The sequence below is a fragment of the Rhipicephalus microplus genome, chromosome 3 (genome assembly GCF_043290135.1).
Source record: "Rhipicephalus microplus isolate Deutch F79 chromosome 3, USDA_Rmic, whole genome shotgun sequence".
Taxonomy (NCBI): Eukaryota; Metazoa; Arthropoda; class Arachnida; order Ixodida; family Ixodidae; genus Rhipicephalus; species Rhipicephalus microplus.
Genome location: NC_134702.1, coordinates 167,222,177 through 167,241,319, shown reverse-complemented (window position 1 = coordinate 167,241,319; position 19,143 = coordinate 167,222,177). Strand labels below are relative to the sequence as shown.

General features: G+C 43.8%; 2 protein-coding genes across 2 annotated transcripts in view; both read right to left on the bottom strand.

Moving 5' to 3' along the window:
- Positions 1-3,074, bottom strand: part of LOC119184211 (signal peptide peptidase-like 2A) — a 70,591-nt gene extending 67,517 nt beyond the window's left edge. Inside the window, exons 1-2 of the mRNA XM_075888551.1 lie at positions 2,954-3,074; positions 1,601-1,729 (exon numbers count right to left, since the gene is read on the bottom strand). Of these exons, the coding sequence (XP_075744666.1) occupies positions 1,601-1,729; positions 2,954-3,016 (192 nt within the window). The 5' untranslated portion in view covers positions 3,017-3,074. The remainder of the gene's footprint in view (positions 1-1,600; positions 1,730-2,953) is intronic.
- A 4,093-nt stretch (positions 3,075-7,167) lies between these two features.
- The window catches only part of LOC142803427 (signal peptide peptidase-like 2B), a 79,707-nt gene continuing 67,731 nt past the window's right edge, over positions 7,168-19,143 (bottom strand). Inside the window, exons 8-13 of the mRNA XM_075888549.1 lie at positions 14,961-15,035; positions 13,622-13,778; positions 12,544-12,621; positions 11,922-12,076; positions 10,599-10,794; positions 7,168-8,060 (exon numbers count right to left, since the gene is read on the bottom strand). Of these exons, the coding sequence (XP_075744664.1) occupies positions 7,660-8,060; positions 10,599-10,794; positions 11,922-12,076; positions 12,544-12,621; positions 13,622-13,778; positions 14,961-15,035 (1,062 nt within the window). The 3' untranslated portion in view covers positions 7,168-7,659. The remainder of the gene's footprint in view (positions 8,061-10,598; positions 10,795-11,921; positions 12,077-12,543; positions 12,622-13,621; positions 13,779-14,960; positions 15,036-19,143) is intronic.

Sequence of the window (19,143 nt, the reverse complement as noted above, 5' to 3'; positions counted from 1 at the left end):
CTTTTTAACGTACATGAAATTTCGTGGTAGAAGCACAGAATAGCGCCAGGCGTAAAAATACGTGAAGTGCGCGGTGAGTGGTTGTTTGAAGCCCCACCCATTACAGAGCGCTCAACGATACGTTCCCCTGTTGCCTTATGCACGTGCAGTGGATTCTTCGCTGGTTCGCGAAAGGGAACATTAGGGGGCAGTGGGAACCTACCCATTTTACTTGCAGTAGACTTTCTACGATAGTTGAAACAGCCAGTGTTGCACGCACAGGTGATTCGTTTCTTGACGGCACGGTTGAGGCATGCATCAAAATTGACGCTTGGTCTGTTATCTTCTTAGCATTCATCTGCATCTCGAACTTTCCAACCGAAGCTGCATCCCATCAACAGCGAAACGCATTGGTTGTGTCGCGTGTTTAGCAATAAATCTTCACCAAGTCAAAATTGGCCCGTGGGGCAGATTGCTCCTAGTGCGCAATATATGTTTTTTTCTAGGAAGGGTTTTTATTACACCGTCCCGATATATTTTCTTTAATAAAGTGCTCTTGTGTTGCATTTGTAGCTTTCGAGGCAGAACGAATGCACGTAGGTGCTATCGTATATGTGGTTGTATTCCCCACTGCAAGCGTAGATGTTTAAGGCACCGGGATAATCAATCGTTTTCTAAGATCGCGCCTCCAGCATCTGAAAACCCTCTACCACCAGATAAAGTGCTTCATCGCACACTGTGGGATGGCAGCTTGGTATCGGTGGCTTCAGGTGGCGGTTTGGAGTATCGCTACTCGGGCGGCATCCTCGGCCTGCCGGACGGCCCAGAGCTGGTCGCTCAGTTCCGGGCTTCAGAAGGCCACCTCACCAATGGCAGCGGCGCTGATGTATAAGGTCCCCCTAGTTTCCCACCGCCGGGGTGGTGGCAGGAACGAATGCGCTTGAGGTTGCCTCTGGTCTTGCATTCACGGCCATTAAAGGCAGATCGCAAACCGCGGTGGTTTCACGACATTTCGCCGGCACAATCCCAGAGCGTGTGGCTATGCGTTGCTGTGTGGCGGCATGCTTTAGGCTACATATATCGGTGGGGCATTGTCGTAAGATGGCTGGTGGGATATGAATGGGTTCGAAGTAAGCGAAAGCTTACGGGATCATGTCTGTTTAATTGCAAAATTTTGCTGCATACGCCTATTTTATTATAGTGATTAGTGTTACCTCACAGACGAATGGACACTGGTACCCGGTTCAGTTGGCAAAGAAAGCCTTATTAATTTGATGTGTTCTTCGATAGAGATTATGATTTTTATCACGAACCAAACTATTGCTTCCCTGTTCGCTGCGCGACGTTTGATGGTCGTACGTCAATTACTGATGTGATACTCTCGTTATACCCTTGTTGTAAATATTTTACACAATGAAAGTAGCTCTATGCTTCAGGTTTATTTCAGCCTGCTCACGCTATACTTAAATTATATATCCATAGACAAAAAAAGCTACTTAAGCTCACGATTTGCTGCGCGACTTTTTATTGTCGTATGCCGATTGATGATAACCTCTTGATACCTTGCTCCTGCCTGATTCATAGTATATGTCTGGCGTTGGTATGGCGAACTGGGACTCACCGCGTCTTCTTCCGTCTTGGCAACGTCCTTGATGGCGGGCACGAAGGCGAAGCAGAAGAACACGGGGTTCGCGTTCTCCGCCTTGAGCAGAAGCACCGCGTTGTCTATCCGGTTGCTCGCTCCAGCAGTCTGCACATGTTTTATGCTACTCATATTTTTGCGTGTTATATAGCTGTAGTATATAGTTTAGTTTCGTCGGCTCTAGTATACTGTAATCTGGGTGACTGCATGCGCGTGAGTTCACCGAACAGTACATGTTTTGAAAGCTGGCTTGGAGATACCGCTCAAAGCCGGCCGTTTTGTTTACTATACATTTAAAAACACTCCTATCTGCCCATGTGGCGTTAGTGTAATAAAAATGTATTTTTTATCTTGTGCATGCGTGAAGAGTTATCAACACGCCAGCTAGACACATCTATGGCACTACGGAAATGAGGTAATACACGAACGGCCACATTGCATTCGTGAGCCCATGTCAGCGTGAGCGCTGTGTATGTACTCTATCAATTTATATTCTTTTGAACGAATCGCGAGCTCATGGTTACATCATAGATTACGGTACGTTAACGCGAAATGCATCTCTGCGGTGAATAAGTTACTTCAGTCACTCATTCAGGGCAGATCAAAACTTAAGAATGTCAACATCTTTCTGAAGATGAAAATGCTTGGCTTGGATCACTAGCACGTTGTACTCACGTTTGCTTAGCGGCCTTTCAATCACGCACGGCATTAAAAGGAAATGGATACAAGGTACACCGCGAATGATAGACAAACGTTATATGTAAAAAATAATCCGACACAAGCAGAACAAAGTGCCATCTGTCGTCAAGGAGCAAAGGCCTTTTTGTAATGAGATTACTACTGTAACCTAGCACATGCGAAAAAGCAGGCCTTACGTTTCTTCAGCGGCTACTGGTGAAAAATATAGCGCCATACTTAGGTCCTTCCTTCCCTGCTGTGAGACGTCCCTTGTGCATGCAGGTGTGCGTGCCACGTACATGTGCAGTCGGGTCTTCTCTTAAATAGAACACTCGCGTTCACAGCATGCTTGTATTTAGCTCTCTTGCAAAAGCATAGTGACTTAATTTTACAGGAGACATGTGGCGACCAACCATTGTGGCTTTTTTTGACAAACAAGTGCCCTTCATAAAATATTTTTGTTTATCTATTTCCTACTAGAGAATGGTAATGTGAACAGCGCTCACAGCAGTGTTTTTTAACCGTCAATGCTAAAGTACATGGCATGCACACCAGTCAAACACAGTTGGCAAGCTATTTCTTTCGCAACGCAGTAGCCGGAGCTGTTTGCAAATTACCCGGGTGACGTCACACGAATCAGTCTACAAAACTCACGTTAACAGCCATTCCGGTGAAGAAAATTTGAATGGACGCTGCGATTAGGTAGCCGGACTTCATCTCTCTTCGATTTGGAACGGTCACGGAACTGCAGCCAGCTCAGAATGAAAGCGGACGTCTTCTTTTGGGTCGATGGCTCGTGCCCACTGCGCGCACCATTTGCACGGGTGAAACGTCATCATCTTCTTCTGGTCAGGGTTACCGACATCGCATAGGAAAAGTTTTACTTTTATTTTTACAATTGTGTGGTCGCCTCACGTTTTGATTTGCATGTTTACACGTGATGGGGAAATAGTATCAGTGATGTCCCAAATCACAAGGGTAATGAAGCAGTGATGCCAAAAGAGCGGTTCAATAAAAAAAAAAGTGTAGAAGAGGCAGGGGCGCCAAGAAGAAGAGGCGGAACTTCATTTAGTTACTGCCACAGGGATGTCTGCTCCGCTGTGTTTGATTACATCAACGCAACTAAAAAATTACCGTGCTAGTGAACCCCTACCTTTTCAGATCTTTAGTTTATAATTCGTAGTTATGTCTTTCAAAAACAAAAGATGGTTTGACCGCTTGCTCAGCAAACATTTTTGTGCAGTAATATTTTAAGCTACTTTTTCAGATTGGCTTCATTTTCATTTTAGTTTCACTTATGTATCCTGCCGCCCGGTTCTTGGCCCATCTCCCTTTGTGGGCAAACGCCATCCATCAGAGGTCATCAGCATCAGCATCAGCACTCCACTCGAAGAATACGCTGCTACAACTGCCAGTACAGAAAGCAAGATGGTTTAGGCTTCCCGTCATGTAGGCACAGGTAAAGCCTGACATAGCCTTGTAAAGTTTAGTTTAACAAGACGATTGGGAAGGACAGTCAAAGTGGAGAGGACAAATGTGAGGGTGAGGAAGAGGAAAGAAAGGAGACGAGAGGGTAAACCTGTGCCTAGCCTTGTAGCAGGTGGCGTAGGCAAGAGTTGGAAAGGAAAGTGACGGTTAGGAGAAGAGAAAGTAAAAGAGAGGGCAATACAAAAAAAGACAATCAGAAAAGATGAAACAAAGAAGAAGATGAATAAAGAAAGCGTTCAAATTGTTGTGACACCAGCTTGCCAGCTGTTCACCACAGACGAGGATGTGACTAATTATTTTTACTGGCAAAAATGTTGCACCAGAACCAGGGATGTTTATGACACCATAGTTGTCCGCCACAGCCACCACTCCTACGAACGGTGTCTGTAACCGCTATTGCACAAAATAAGAAAAATATCAAGGATGAAGAGAGCTTCGAACAGGGGTCCTCCCCATGACAACACAGTATCCTACCACTTAACCACGCCGGCACTGGAAACTATGTCGCAAAAATACCCAATACAGGCGTTATGTCTGGTGTACGAACCAGATGTAAAACAACAACGTGGTCCTCAAGGTAGACAGCTGTGCAGCTAAGAATATGTACAACAGTCTTAAAACAGAACAGTGCCTTGTGGTAGGTAGTCTGGCCTGGAGGCGGCAAAGAACTACGTGTTCTTAACACAGATTGTAACTGTGGAGCCGAACTATGAATCTGAAGTGACTAAAAGAATAAGAATGCGGTGAAGCGCATTTGGCGGGCATTCTCATGTAACGAATTGTAGTTTTCCAGTATTGTACAAAAGGAAAATATATAGGAGCTGCATGCCACCGGTACTCAACTCAGAAGCGAAAACCTGGGGACTTGCAAAAATAGTTAAACTTACATTTCAGCAAGAAATAGAGAGGAAAATGATAGATGTGACTTTAAAGGACTAAGTGAGAGTAGGAATGGTTTGGGGAAAAAAATGGTTGCTAACGTCATCTTAATTCAAATCAAGAAGGAGAAATGGGCCTGGGCAAGACATGTGGCGTGTAGGCAAGATAACCACTGAACTTTAAAGGCAACAGACTGACAGAGTGCATCTGCGGAGAAGGTGAACTTAATCTCATCTCCACACCTCACTTTTTGTTTACTGACAGAGAGTTAGGCGGGCAGATGAGCTTAAGATGTTTGAAGCTACAACGTGACTACATCAAGCACATAGACTGGGTTGATTGGGAGAACATGGGCGAGACCCTTGCCTTGCAGTAGAAACACTAAAGCTCTTGATGACATGGGTGATAAACTCACATGATGATGCAACAACGGGTAATAATCTGGCATTGTCGAACTTGTGCTGATCTTGGAGGCAGGAGAAGATGAAAACAAGCGCGGAAAGCTTGCAATACCTTCTGTTCAGGAGGCAGTTGAAAACCAAGTCACTTGCATGAACCTTTTGGTCAGTGGGTAGGTTGCAATGTTCCAAGGAGCATCATCAGTATCATTATTATCATCATCATCATTGTAATCATCAGTGCGAGCACCAATGACAGACCTCCCCCGCCCCCAAGTCTTGCTGGAGTGTCGCTTTACTTTTCAAGGAGAAATACATTATATTGTAATAGAACTGAAAGGTGGGTGAGTTTGAACTTATTCATCGTTGTTATTGCACAAATTGAAAACAAAAAAAGGGAGCAGGGCATGTTTCCTTACTTTTCCTGTTTCCTTTTGTGTTTTCAATTTGTGGCCTACCCAATGATGAATAATCATTAGATTCCCCACCAAGCACTAAAATTGACCATTGCCGCCAGCAGCATCGACACGAGTGATGAGAAAAATCCCGTCATGACGTCATCATAGCATCACAAAACACCGAAACTTGTCCCATCAGCACTATGTCCCATCACCAACTTGTCCCATGATCACGGCATCTTCGCTTGTCCAGGGGCGGGACGATCACAGAGGCAATGCATATAACTAACGAAGAGGCAGAAAGGATTCCGTTCGTACTGTCCTTGAGGCAGTAAGTTAACCACGTTAGGTGCATGAATATCTCGAAGGGGATTGGGGGATCGTTATTATAGTGACCTCTATCTGGGGAAAAAGAAGATGGCACATTCTCCTTCCAGTAGTCTTAGGTGAAGGTAAAAAGCATACGGGGAGGTGTTTTAGTTGAAAGTAAGCACCTGCTTCTTTCTGTCCCTGTGTTTTCTGCTTTGAGCTCGCGAATGCGTTGAAAGAAAGCGTGAATGGGTAGCGATCCAGGAAGGAACCATGAATTAAAATGTTTTTCGTGTCAGTTCAACCAACTGGATTGTTGAGCACCGTATGTTTACCATTGTTTACCTGGTACTCCTTTATGATTTTGCGCCATATCGTGCCCATAGATATCACTAAATTTTAATGAATTAGTTCATTTTTAACCTTGATTAGCTTATTCTGTAGGGCTTTGTCAGATTCATATGTAGGCTCTGCCTGTAATAATCTCTTGTAAAATCAACAGAATTGTGAAATAATAAAGCGTACTGAAGAATATTCAGAAAGTGTCAGCAGAGCTCCAGATAAAAATGGCGCTGGCTGGGGCTACTAGTCCTGCAGCAATACTAGGACACGAAGTGATGATTTGGTTGCCGGGTCGTTCTCCGTCACCTTCCTATGGCTCTCAAGAGGACGCCATTTATTGACGCTCCATTTCTGAAAATACAAATGTTCTATCTTTAATAATTTTTTTGAATTTTCATATTGATCACGCCCATCTTAAAATTTTTCAAGCCCAATTTGGATCTTTTTTGTAAAGCTTTCTTGAAAATCTGTAAAATATATTCAGAATAGCGCTAGCCCCGAGAACCCAAGAACGTAATGAGCTTTTTTTTCAAGGTTTTCTATTTGGCACTAAACATATGAATTTCTTATAAATTAGATTACTCTCTCTTATATAGCACTTTCAAATAACCGAGCACCTCATGGTTGATTTATATAAAAACACTTCAATGAAAACATTCGTGTGTACTGTTGCGTGGTGTTCTTTCGCTGTGATTCGTGTTGATGCTAAATTAAAACTGTACATTTGCGTTAATGACATGCTTTTGAATGTATTTCTTTCTAGTTGGTTGGCCAATTTAAGAACGCGTGCGTAAAGTCTTGGCTCGCATGTTTTCATACGATAAAGAAAAATAATTAAGCTTCAAGACGATGGCACCAAACGCCACTTCTTGTGTTAAGATGTACACGAGACAACGGCGGAATACGTCACCTGCTGCGGTCTATCAGAACAAGCTATAAACTTTTTCTGCTTTTGCTGAGTGCATGGATCCGAATGACGTCCGTTACAGAAGTAAGATAACAGAATATTTTTTATCGAAATGATTACAGACTGAGGCAAGAATAAGAATACATCTCGGGAACACTATTTTACTGCAGCAAACATATACAAGAGTTGGAAGTACGTGCATCCACACAAGTAATTCATCATTACGATTTATATCATCCATCATTGCTTTATATGAGGCTGCACGAAGCACAAGCCACGGTTCGTATCCTCCCCTATCTCCCCCTACGTTATATATTGCGTTGCCGTAAATAAACACATGACCCGTGCATTCTATCTCGGTATTTGAAACGTTGAGGTTAGCTTAGTTATTACAGTGTTACTACCGAAATATATCACTGATATAAAAATCACGCGTGGTACTGTTCACACATACATTTTGAGCATCCTCCACAACTGCACGATAATTAGCAGAACGTTTTTCAGGGGTGGAAGAATGAGCTTTGCTTATTAAGCAGGACACGTTCAGTCAAATTTCTTGTTTTTTAAAAGCAATTATCAATGTAAAGCGAAGCTCAATAAAGCCACGGTGCAGCGATTGGATCAGTCCATGGTACGCTTCTAGGTGGTGAACGGACTCGTGGTGGGTCCGAGGCCGTCCGACTGGTCACGACGGAAACCGTTTCGTCTCTCGTGACAAAGCAAGGGACGGGATGGGTCGTGCCCATTCGCCAATGCGCATCCCTGGAGAATGCGCCACCTGTATCGTGCAGCGCCAACTACATGCGCGGCGGGGCACTGCTCGGGTCCTTCTGAAGCCCGAGAATCATGCGTCCCAGATGTCAGCACTGGCACGATGGCGGACGCCGCCAGCTCCAGATCACGATCCCCGCGATGAAGGAATGCGATCGCAGCGTGGTCGGTAGCATCGGCAACGTTGCCACTGCCACGGCCACCGCGCTGGAACGGTTCACCTTCCTGGCCAGGGAATCTTCCACTTTTGGGAAGGTTGACTTCGCCTCCTGTCGGGAGAACGATGGAAAAAAGAAAGTTGGTAGATTCCGCGTGCAGTGGAAATTGACGATATGCGACGCACGAATGAGGAAGGTTGATGGCACTTGAAAATTACCCCAATGTTACGAAGCGGACGTAAATATTGCCATAAGGGAATTCCTTCTCATGATTATCATGTTTGAACGTGTCATTTACCTTCGTCGTCTATTCACGTTGGGCTATTCCAAATTTGGTGTATGTGGAGCTAGCACAATGGCCGCAAAATGCTGTGAGCGTAGCAAACAGTCATGTTTTACATCACACGCATGTCCTGATTATCATGTTTGGACGTGTCATTTATTTTTGTCGTCCGTTCCCGTCACGTGATAACCAATTCGGTATTTGTGAAGCTAGCGAAACGGTCGCGAGCGCCTCACGAGCATGGCATGTAGTCGTGTTCTTACATCACACGTATATCACGATTATCATGCTCTGCACCAATTATATACCTTCCGTCATCCAGTGATGTCACGTAACACCATATTTGGTATATGTGAAGCTAGCGAAACAACCGGGAGCGCACTATGAGCGTATCATGTAGTCTTGTTGTTACATGACACGCATGTCATGATATCATGTTTGGACATGTCGTTTACCTTTGTCCTCCGTTCGCATACCAAATTTGGAATATGCGAAGCTCGTGAAATTTCTGAAAAAAAGTAAAAGCTGGTGCTTGGCACTGTTTCGTTTTTTTCAACTTTTTAAGAAGGGAGTGATCGTACCTTAAAAAAGAGCAAAAAGAGTTAGTGAAGCTTGCATGATACCACCCTCTCCTAGAAAGAGTATTCTGTAGGGACGTGGCGCTGTTGTAGTTTCTAATCGACAGTCGCGATAACCTTCATATTACGCGCGTCGGTGCCTTGTTTCTCCTTGTGTTCTTACAATTTCTGTTTAAGTGGTGCGCGTGGCCAGTCTGTCGAAACACAAACATATGCATGTTTAGGAGTGACTAAAGCATACTTGATGGACTATAATAATTTGTAATAACTGCTATTAGTATGTTATATTTTACAACAGTAAAAGACCACGTGTACACTGTATGAAGGAAAGAAGTGTACATTCAAGGCCTCGTTTTTCTTTGTTAGACCGAATAATGATAGCTAACAGACAATCATGCCTTGAAAAGGTTAGAACTAATTTTAATGTATATATGAACAAAAGTGGCCAAAAATATAACTTTCTGTTACCAGGAACCGAAACTGTGACCTTCGATAAACACGTCTGATGTTTCACCAACTGAGCTACTACGGCAGTTATCCCTGCAGTGCACTTATGGGGTATATAGGATCATTAATTGTGGGAGCTTCTTTCAGCGCTGACAGTAGCCATGACGGCGAGAGCGGAACACTCTGGATCTGCCTGTTTGGCGCATGTAGTTCTCACTTGCTTGATCCTACGCAATAAGAAATAGATATTAGGTACAAATAATACTTTTTTCTCGTTAAAGCTTTCTGCAATCTTAATAATGAAATTCACTTTTTTAAACGTACGGTAACTGCTACAGCGGCAACGTGAGGATCACGCACTGCTGAAAGAACTACAACAGAACCATCACAGCTAGCGCTAATTTTATGCACACAAAATTAGGCAAAAGAAGACTAGGGACATGACATGCAAATTCTATTTTCGGATTTTAAAGAGTCCTCGTGAAAATTTATAAATGACTTGGAGGGTTTCCAGTGGTGGCAACACATGTGATTCAACAAAACAAGAGATGACAATCCTCCAGATGTTCTATCAACCTGTCAATAGTAGCCGAAGCTAGTGGTCGACTTAGCCTTCAATTAACTTCCACGCAGGAAAAACTAAACGTCTTAGGACTCCTAAGACGTTTAGTGCTAGAAGTGCTAGAAGTGCTAACTAGAAGTGCTCTTGCGCGCACCTGTGCCCAACTGAAAGGTGGTGCTTCAGTATTCGAGTATCTCATAGTGCTCACTTTTTTTTTCCACCCCTGCAATTCCTTTCTATTTACAGTAAGCGTTGGTGTCGTCTGGTTCCACTCTTCTTGTCCGTGACGGCAAGCCTGTTCACTTTCCTGATACAAGTCTTCCACAAGAACATATACATGCTTCCTGACACCAGCTGACATAATTAATTTGGAGAGGAGATTGTCTCTATACCTGGAAAAGAATACGGAGGCAACCCTGGTTTATGAAACTGGCATCAGGTAGCAGCAACCGCGCTTCAGCGTTCGTCGGCCCCATGTTAACTTTGTGTATCCCGCACTACCAAAGGCCAGCTCAGAGGCCACGTAAAAAAAATATCTTCTCTGCCAGGTCTAACGACGTCAGCAACAATACCAATAGCCAATAGGCTGTAGCGTGTATTACTACGTTTTTGCTGCACTTCAGTGCAACAAAAACGGCCCTAGTAAGGCCGCGTAGCAAGAATATGCAGTAGAAAATTTGCAACGAAGTTCTCGACTGAGGATACATAAGGGAAATAGGCGTTTCTTTAGCTGCACAATTTGCGTTCAGAGAGATGTACTCTATCAGGCTTCTTTTCACCTCGGTCGTCCGAGGGCTTCGACTGGCGCCTTTGCTTCTGCTGCTTCGCGGTGCAGTCTTCGCGGCCTTCTCCGCTGTCAGGAATGAACTCGCCTGTGGAGCTGGCAGCCACGACGCCACGGCTTCCGGGACTCGAGCGTGGTGTCGGGTTTCTCGATCCATCCTTCACCTGATGTCTGGAGCAGCTCTCAGGCAACTGAAGTAATGAAGGATGAACTGATATAAAAAAACTCATGAGGCCGGGCGCAATACGAGCTGTATGTTTTCTGCAACTTTTGCTTACGACATCTAATCAATGGCAGACGCACTGTTCAGATGACCACTAATTAATCAGTGGTCATCTGAACACCCGTGGAACGCGCGCGGTTACAATCACTTCTACTTGATGAAACATTACGAACGCCCTGTTAAGATGTGCTTCAGCTTCATTACCCAAGGGAGACAGCTTGTTAAAATTACCTATTGACCGTGACCCAGAGAGTGCACATCAATAGCTACAGAAAAACGCACCGTTAAAGATACCTCTAACATATGTCTAGAAAATACACCCTGTTGAATAATTTAACCTTCGCTTCTCAAGGAAGCCGCACTTTTATAAAGGCCTCTGCTCAACGATCAAGCCAAGGCGCCCTATTAAAACGACTTCTAGTTCAAGATCTACTGAAGACTCACGTTCAATGAAGCATTCCATCACATTTAACACGTATGAGCTGGCAGCAGATCCTGCCTATGGGTATGGGTCGCGAAATGTCAGGCATCTAAGTGCCATCAGTTGTGTTACGTGTGCTGGGGTCTAATGTGGGCTTGGTTGAACGGAGCTACCGTTACGGGGTAACTTCATAAGCAATTACTCCGCCGTATGATCCGTGCTTGCTAATGAACGCTAGGCAAGGAAGATGTTTCTTCCGGACACCAATGAAATAAGTACCCATCGCGATCTACACTATGCTCTGAGCGCACATTGTTGGATTTGTGTGTACTGGTCACCATTGTTCCTTCGCCACTGTCACTGTATAAAAGTAATTTTATCTGTACCAACACAACCCCGTGGTCTGTGGTTATGGTAGTGGGATGTTGCAGGTAGCGGGATCGAATGCTGGTCGCGGCGGCCGCATTTTCGACAAGTGCGGAAGTGCTTTAGGCCTGTGTGCATCGATTTAGGCACACGTTATATAGATCCCCGGGTGGTCAAACTTTCCTGAGCCCTCCATCAAAGCCCCTATCATAATTTTATCGTGGTGTTGGAGCGTTAAACCCCGCCAATAGTTGTTATCTGTACAGACATACCAACTAAAAAAGCAAACTTGTATCGCAATGGTGTACCTGGACTCCGTTCCATATGGCGAACAAGTGTCCCTTGAACCATGCCGTGGTCACCGTGGGGATGATCGTGAAAGGCACCAGGTAAAGGAGTGCCGGCTGTGCGTTGTGCATCAGCTCGAGTGCGGCGAAAGTGGCCACCATGCCTAAGCCATACGCTGCGGAATTTAGGGTTGAGCACAAGTGGACGTAAGAATAACCTCCTAAAAGCTGCTGTAGTTCTCAGAACAGCAGCATTCAGTGCAGCACCACGGTGCAAAACGATTACAGTGCTTGCAATCGGAACGAATGGATATCTTACTTCTAATTCACCACATTTCTAACTATAAGGAGTAGATTTTACGTCCATATGGAGTTATGTTTACCGATTTGCAGAATGAGCGCCTAGCTTGTAGCACTCTTGAGAAGCAACTTTCACTGCAGGTTACATATTTACATTAAAAAAAGCATGTGAGGCCTTTAGGCGAACTTAAAGAAAACGAGAATAAACGGTGCCGTCAGTGGCTCAATGAGCGCGGCTTTAGCTTTCTGTTTTTATTAGGTTTTAATAGGACGAGAACATGCAATGTGACCCGGGTGCAAACGCCCAAATGCGGATATCAAAAGTGCATGCTGCTTTACTCACAAGCGCTCGAAATGTAAAAGTAGAATCTTTTTCCAAGGGCAAGAAGGTCGAATGCGTGGCAGTAGGATAACAAGAGACCTGCGATGCAACAAAAATCACTAAAAAGCAGACTGCATTGAAACAACGCATAATAATTGAACTAAAATTATTTCAAATATGCCTGGCTCCCTGTACGAAAAAGACTGACTGTTTTTTATTTATTAATAGTCATTGATTCATGTATTGTATTTTGTGCACGATGACGGAACATCTTCATTCAGCGAAAGGCCTTTTGAAGTATTAATACGTACCAGGGTTGTTATTCGCTTGGCGAGTATTTGCGAGATATACGAGAGATCGGGGCGGTAATTTTCCGAATTATAGCGAGATGATCAGGCGAACGCAAACTGCACTGTGCAGTTCCAAAAAATTTCTCAAATTGAATATATGGGCAGTTCAGGGGCAGCTGAATTTATGGTATTTGAAGTTTCCTGCTAAGAGTCTCTTAAAGAGAAAGCTGCATTTCCCCAGGTGAATTTGTGGTCGCTGCAGCTATAGAGGCTCTTGCAGTGGCTGCTGGAAATAATGGGATATCCAGCCGATACGAGAAATCGCTGACTAAATATACCGCTTCTTGATTTCTAGCACGAAAGAGGGGCGCAAACAGAAATGTTCTCCAGGGGGGGGGGGGGCAGCTTTAGAACGATCATTTTCCACTATGCATGCCATGGCGAAAAATATTCAGGAAAGGGGGGGGGGGGGCAGTTCTTTACTCTGGCCACGCTACAGACACAATGTATCATTATTCTGACGTCAGGTCTGGTCGCATTCATATGTGGCCACGTTGCAACAATCATGCAGCGACAATCTAGTGTACACGGTACCAAATCGCAGACGAGTTGATACAGAGGTTCTTATTAAAGCTGATGTTGTTTCACGACGTGAACTACCGCCTTCAATACTTCGCTGACGGACTGCGGTAAATTAATAGAAACATAGCTGGAATAATTCTCACGCTCAGGCCTCGTAACTTATGATTCAAATACTAGAGATGACTGAAGCTGGGCGTTAACTTATGCGACTAAAGGTCTATCCTCACCCGGGGCTAAGATGTCCCCTAAGCCCAAGATGGAGAACTTGAGTAGGAAGCACTTGCTGTACGGGCCTCGCATAATACGCGGGAACTTGATGACCATGGGCAGCGTTTCCATGACAGTGCCGCCCTTCGCCACCTCGACCATGACGCTTTCGCGATTCTGCACAACGTCGTTGGACAATGTTTTCCACTAAGTGCAGGACGCAGTGAGCTTCGTACGCAAACTGTTAGGTTATAATCTTCAAATATTATTACTAAGTAGCTTCGCAAAAATTAATTAGGTGAATTGACACACTTTGCGGCTTACGTTCTTCAACAGTGAATGCTTTACTCACTTCACGGTCAGGTGAAAGTGAGTATTTACTTCTTTTAGAATTTATTTGAAGTAGTAGCCAGGCTGCATGGTGTGGTGTGTTACCATGTAGCAAACGAAGACATGTTCATGTTTCTCGTTTAGTAGGTGAATCAACGAGGTCTGCTTTTAAGATTGCTCCAATAATATTTATTATCCCCCCAACTCCCTACTTCTCGGTTCAATCAGTTGAATAAATGCTAGGGTTTTCACCAGTGTTGACAACCATTGTTCAAAGGACACCACACGTCAAGGTCAAAACTACCCTACGTTACTCTGTACAACCCTTATCGTTATTTTTCACTTATCCCTACACCTAAAAATACATTGTGTAAGAATAATAAAGGCTCTACTTCACTACATCACATGCAGACATCTGGTGGTGCAGATGTGAGTAGCAATATCAGTGATTTCATATTTAGTTTCGAAGAAAGAGAGATCATTCCGGTATTTGCATGGGCGTTGACTCACAGTTTATAAAAAAAGAACTAGGAGACTCTTCTGCAAGTATACTGTTGACAGTGAAAGCGACATAGAAGTCTAGAACAAGCACCGAGTGAAGCATCAGTCAGGCGGGAAGATTAATTTGATGACCGCAATGGAAATAAAACCGACTTCCACTAACTACCGAAAGGGTTATTAATATATAAGCAAAGATAAATTTTACTACATATCAATAGGATGCCTTCTGCTCTTTGAAGCATAATTTTCTTTTGCCTTAGAGCACGTGGTTATAAATGGAAGTGAAGTAAGGAAGACGTCAGGTGTGTCAGAGGGGTAAGAACGAAATTTCCTGTTTGCTTTGTGCACATTTGCATTACAATAACATCTATAAAATCCCCGATACGTTCCTTGGCAGCATTGTCTCTTTTTTTCATTAATGTGGTCTGACCCAAAGTATAAAAAAACGAGTCTTCTAATTTACACTTTTAACCTATTATACATTCGCACAAGGAAGAACTTTGCGGCGGCATTGGGAAGTGATCTTACCATGCGCAGAAAGGGTGTGATAAACACGAAGAAGACGTCGTAGATGAGGAGGAGGAACAGCAGCAGGGAGAGGAGCTGCAAGAATTCATAGAGTGAAATAATTGTATATTGGTAATAAAAAGAGTTCAGATCAGTAAAGCTGTACCGGGCTACCAAGAATCACTTTAACGACACACATCTTACAAACAGGAAGGCGCATGCATTTTTTAACACAGGTCGCTCACACATTACGGGCTAAGCCGAAGTTTTCACTGGCACACACATATCATACAAGAATCACCCTTTCATTTGAATTCAAACATGCGGTGAATATGCCTGTCACCACCTCAGGCTGGTGCCTGTGACGCCTAATAGTAACTTGATTTTTTTAACACGTGCGAGATGGTTTTGGCACGGTAGTAGAAGAAATTCAATATTCACCTTCTGCACCATGAAAACTGCGCGTGCCACCTACTGAGGAAGGCTCGTGAGTTTTTTTTAAATATAGGTTATGGGTCGCTTCCTCCTCTGTAATAGTAATAGTAATATTAGTAGTAGTAGTAGTAGTAGTAGTAGTAGTAGTAGTAGTAGTAGTAGTAGTAAGTAGAAACCTCTAGTTTATAAATTTCTCAATAGATGGCACTGTGTGTATATGAATAATTATTCAGAAAGACATATAATTGATTGATTGATATGTGGGGTTTAACGTCAAAAACCACCATATGTTTATGAGAAACGCCGTAGTGGAATGCTCCGGAATTTTCGACCACCTGGGGTTTTTTAACGAGCGTTGAAATCTGAGCATACGTGCCTACAACATTTTCGCCTCCATCGTAAATGCAGCCGCCGCAGCCGGGATTCCATCCCGCAACCTGCGGGTCAGGAGCCGAGTACCTTAGCCACTAGACCACTGCAGCGGGACCAGAAAGGCAAATAGAAATATCAGCTAAAGAGATTGAGAACATAATCACCGAGGATACTAAAACAGAGTGGACGTACACAAATATAATTCGATTGTTTGAGTTAGAGCTGGCTGAGGTACGAGTCTAATCTACCAAAAAAGGAGAGACAAACTGAAGAGCTGGTGCGATAAGGAAGTTAAGAGAACCATAGTGAGACGTCAGGAGGCCTCCATGGAACACAGGCATGCTAAAGAGAAGGGTGAGCCGGAACATGATGGCAAAAGAAAACGGGATAACTTTTTGAGCTCAAGAAGGGAAGCGTTCGACCTGACCAGTGAAAAGATTAGAAGAAAGGGGGATCAAGGAATGGCGGAAATAAACAAAAAGCATAGAAAGGTAGCAACAAAGTTTTGGAACCGTCTGTATTCTCTGAGTAATAAGAAAACATACAAAAGAGGTTTCTAAGAACAGTTCAAGGGGTTGAACTAGAAAGGGATGACACAATGAAACATATAAGAACAATAATAGAAAAATTTAAACACCAAGAAAACGCTGCATGCACCGCACCAGATAAGGATGGATTATTTAGCACAGGGGCTCCACTGGGACAATGAGAGTGGAAAACGAAAGAGAAAGTGGTTCCTAATAGCACATCAACAGGCCTTGACTACTTCCCAATTATGGTAATAAAGAAACTAGGAACAAACTCTAAGCGAACACAAAGAGAGGCAGCGAGCAAAGCAATAATGAATGGTGAAGCCACCAATGGGTGGAGACTAAGCAGCATGAGCGTGACTTATAAAGGAAAGGACAACGCTGATATAAACAACTACCATCCAATGACAGTGACATCAGTAGTTTACAGGCTGGTGATGCAGATAGTAAAGGAAAGACTACAGACAAGGGTGGAGAGTGATGGGGTGCTGGGACACCTACAAAATGGGTTCCGTAAACGCAGGAGGTTGGATGACATCTGTTTTTATTGATACAGTGTATTCAAATAGCGGAAAAAGAACACACATCCCTGTGGCTCACATTTCTAGATATCAAGAAAGCTTATGATAGTGTGATTCAAGAATACTTGTGGGGAATACCGGACACACTATATGTGGAAGATGAAATAACTATTTTTTCAAAGGAGTTCTATAAAAGTAACAATTATGAAGTAGAAGAAAAGGTATCCGAACTTATAAAGAGACAACGCGGGCTTCCACAAGGATGACCTTTGTTATTTATGCTGTATCTAGAAGAACTTGAAGCCAAATTAGAGGAAAGTCGACTCGGCTTCAGCAACTGTTTTGCTAAGCAAGAAAAACACTTTGAAAAGTCATTACCATCATTGATGTATGCAGATGATATATTATTAATAGCCGACAACAAGGAAGATTTGCAGGGATTGATAGACATTTGTGGTAATTAGGGAGAGATGTTATGTTTGAAGTTCAGCAGCAAAAATACGGCAATCATGATTTTAAATTGTAACAAATGCAGTCAGCAGAGGATACAGGAAGTCACGCTAGAAGTAGTGGATAAATACAAATATTTGGGCGTATGGATAAATAACGGGGCTGAGTACCTAAGGGAGCACGAAAGATACGGAATGGCTAAGGGTAACAGAAATGCAGCTGTAATGAAAAAAAGGGCACTATGGAACTAAATAAGTATGACGCTGTGAGAATGATTTGAAAAGGTGCCATGGTCTCGGGTTTGACGTTCGGCAATGTGGTCTTATGCATGAAATCAGAGGTTCAAGCAATATTGGAAATTTAACAACGTGGCATAGATAGACTTGCTTTGGGAGCACACAAAAATACCCCAATTCAGGAGGTACAGAGTGACATGAAATGGACATCGTTTGAGTGCAGGGAAGCTAGCAGGAAGTTATAAGTTGAGGAGCGATTGAGAAAATTGGTAGTGGACCGTTGGGCTAGGAAAGTTTTCAGCTATTTGTGCGTGAAGAATGTTGATGCTTAATGGTGGAAGCGAACTCAAAAATTTGCAAGGAAGTATTTAGACAACAACAGAATACCAAGCCAAAAGAAAACATCGGTTAAGAAAAAAGTGAAGGAAACAGAGAAGGACATGTGGAAGATTGGAATGCTTACGAAATCATGACTGGAGGGCTTACCAAACTTTCAAGCATGAAATCGCAAAAGAAAAAAAAATCTACGATAATTCTCGGGGTAGTTCTCTGTTGTTCGAGGCCAGAACGGCAGCATTGTGGACCAAGACGTACAGAGCCAAATACGAAGGCACAGACACGGTATGTAGTGCGTGTGAAGAGGAGGGGGAAACGGTTGAACATTTGATAATGTTCTGTAAAGAGCTCCACCCTATAGTCCGAAATGATGGCGCGGAATTTTTCAAAGCATTGCGGTTTAGTGGCAGTGAAGGCAGAATAAACATTCAATGGGTAGAAATAACCATGAGAAGGCTAACTGAGTGGTGGCTACAATCTAGGCGCGAGTGAAATTCGATCGTTCAACACATAGTGATAGTACTTGACTTTATGGCTAGGTGGCGTGAGCCACCGCCTGATCTAAAGGGCACAGCTGGATACATCCACTCATTCATCCATACATCCTTATATATGTTCCCACTAGATAGCGTTACTGGTTTTCGTACAGTTGACAATTTCCAATAGTGAATGGACAGAGGAACAGACCCGATGAACGAATCAGTGGACGGACAGACAAACACAGACAGACGTAAAGACTGATGGACGGACGCTTCGCCCTACACATCATCAATCACTCTGTGTATATGCTGCAATTTTTATGTTTTTCTTTTCAGTTCGCGGATGAGCGAGTGATCAACTGATCACCTGCAATAAACTACAGCAAAGGTAAGCGATGTGCTCTACTTGTTTAGAACAAATGTTCAACAATTTTGAGCACGATGTACTCCACCTTGGGGGAGCAATAAGCTGTCCTAGTTTCATACACGACGACCACCGGTGCAGGAAGCCAAGTTGGAGTTATTAGATGCGGAGCATCTAGTACTCGAGGCTTGTAGTGCGGCGCCGTCCGCAAGCTTCCTCCTCCTTCTTCCACCATCTGTGCATCCCTTCCTCCTCTACACACCGCGTGCGCTTCTCCTCTTCACGAACATTCGCTAGCTGTATAATGTAGCGTGCATGCGCCGTCACGCTTCGAGAACATCGGCAGCTGACGCGCGCGCATGCGCCGTCGCGCTTCGAGAACATCGGCAGCTGACGCGCGCGCATGCGCCGTTGCGCTTCTCCCCCTTCTCGAACATTCGACAGCTGACATTGCATGCGCCGTCGCGCTGTATATATACTC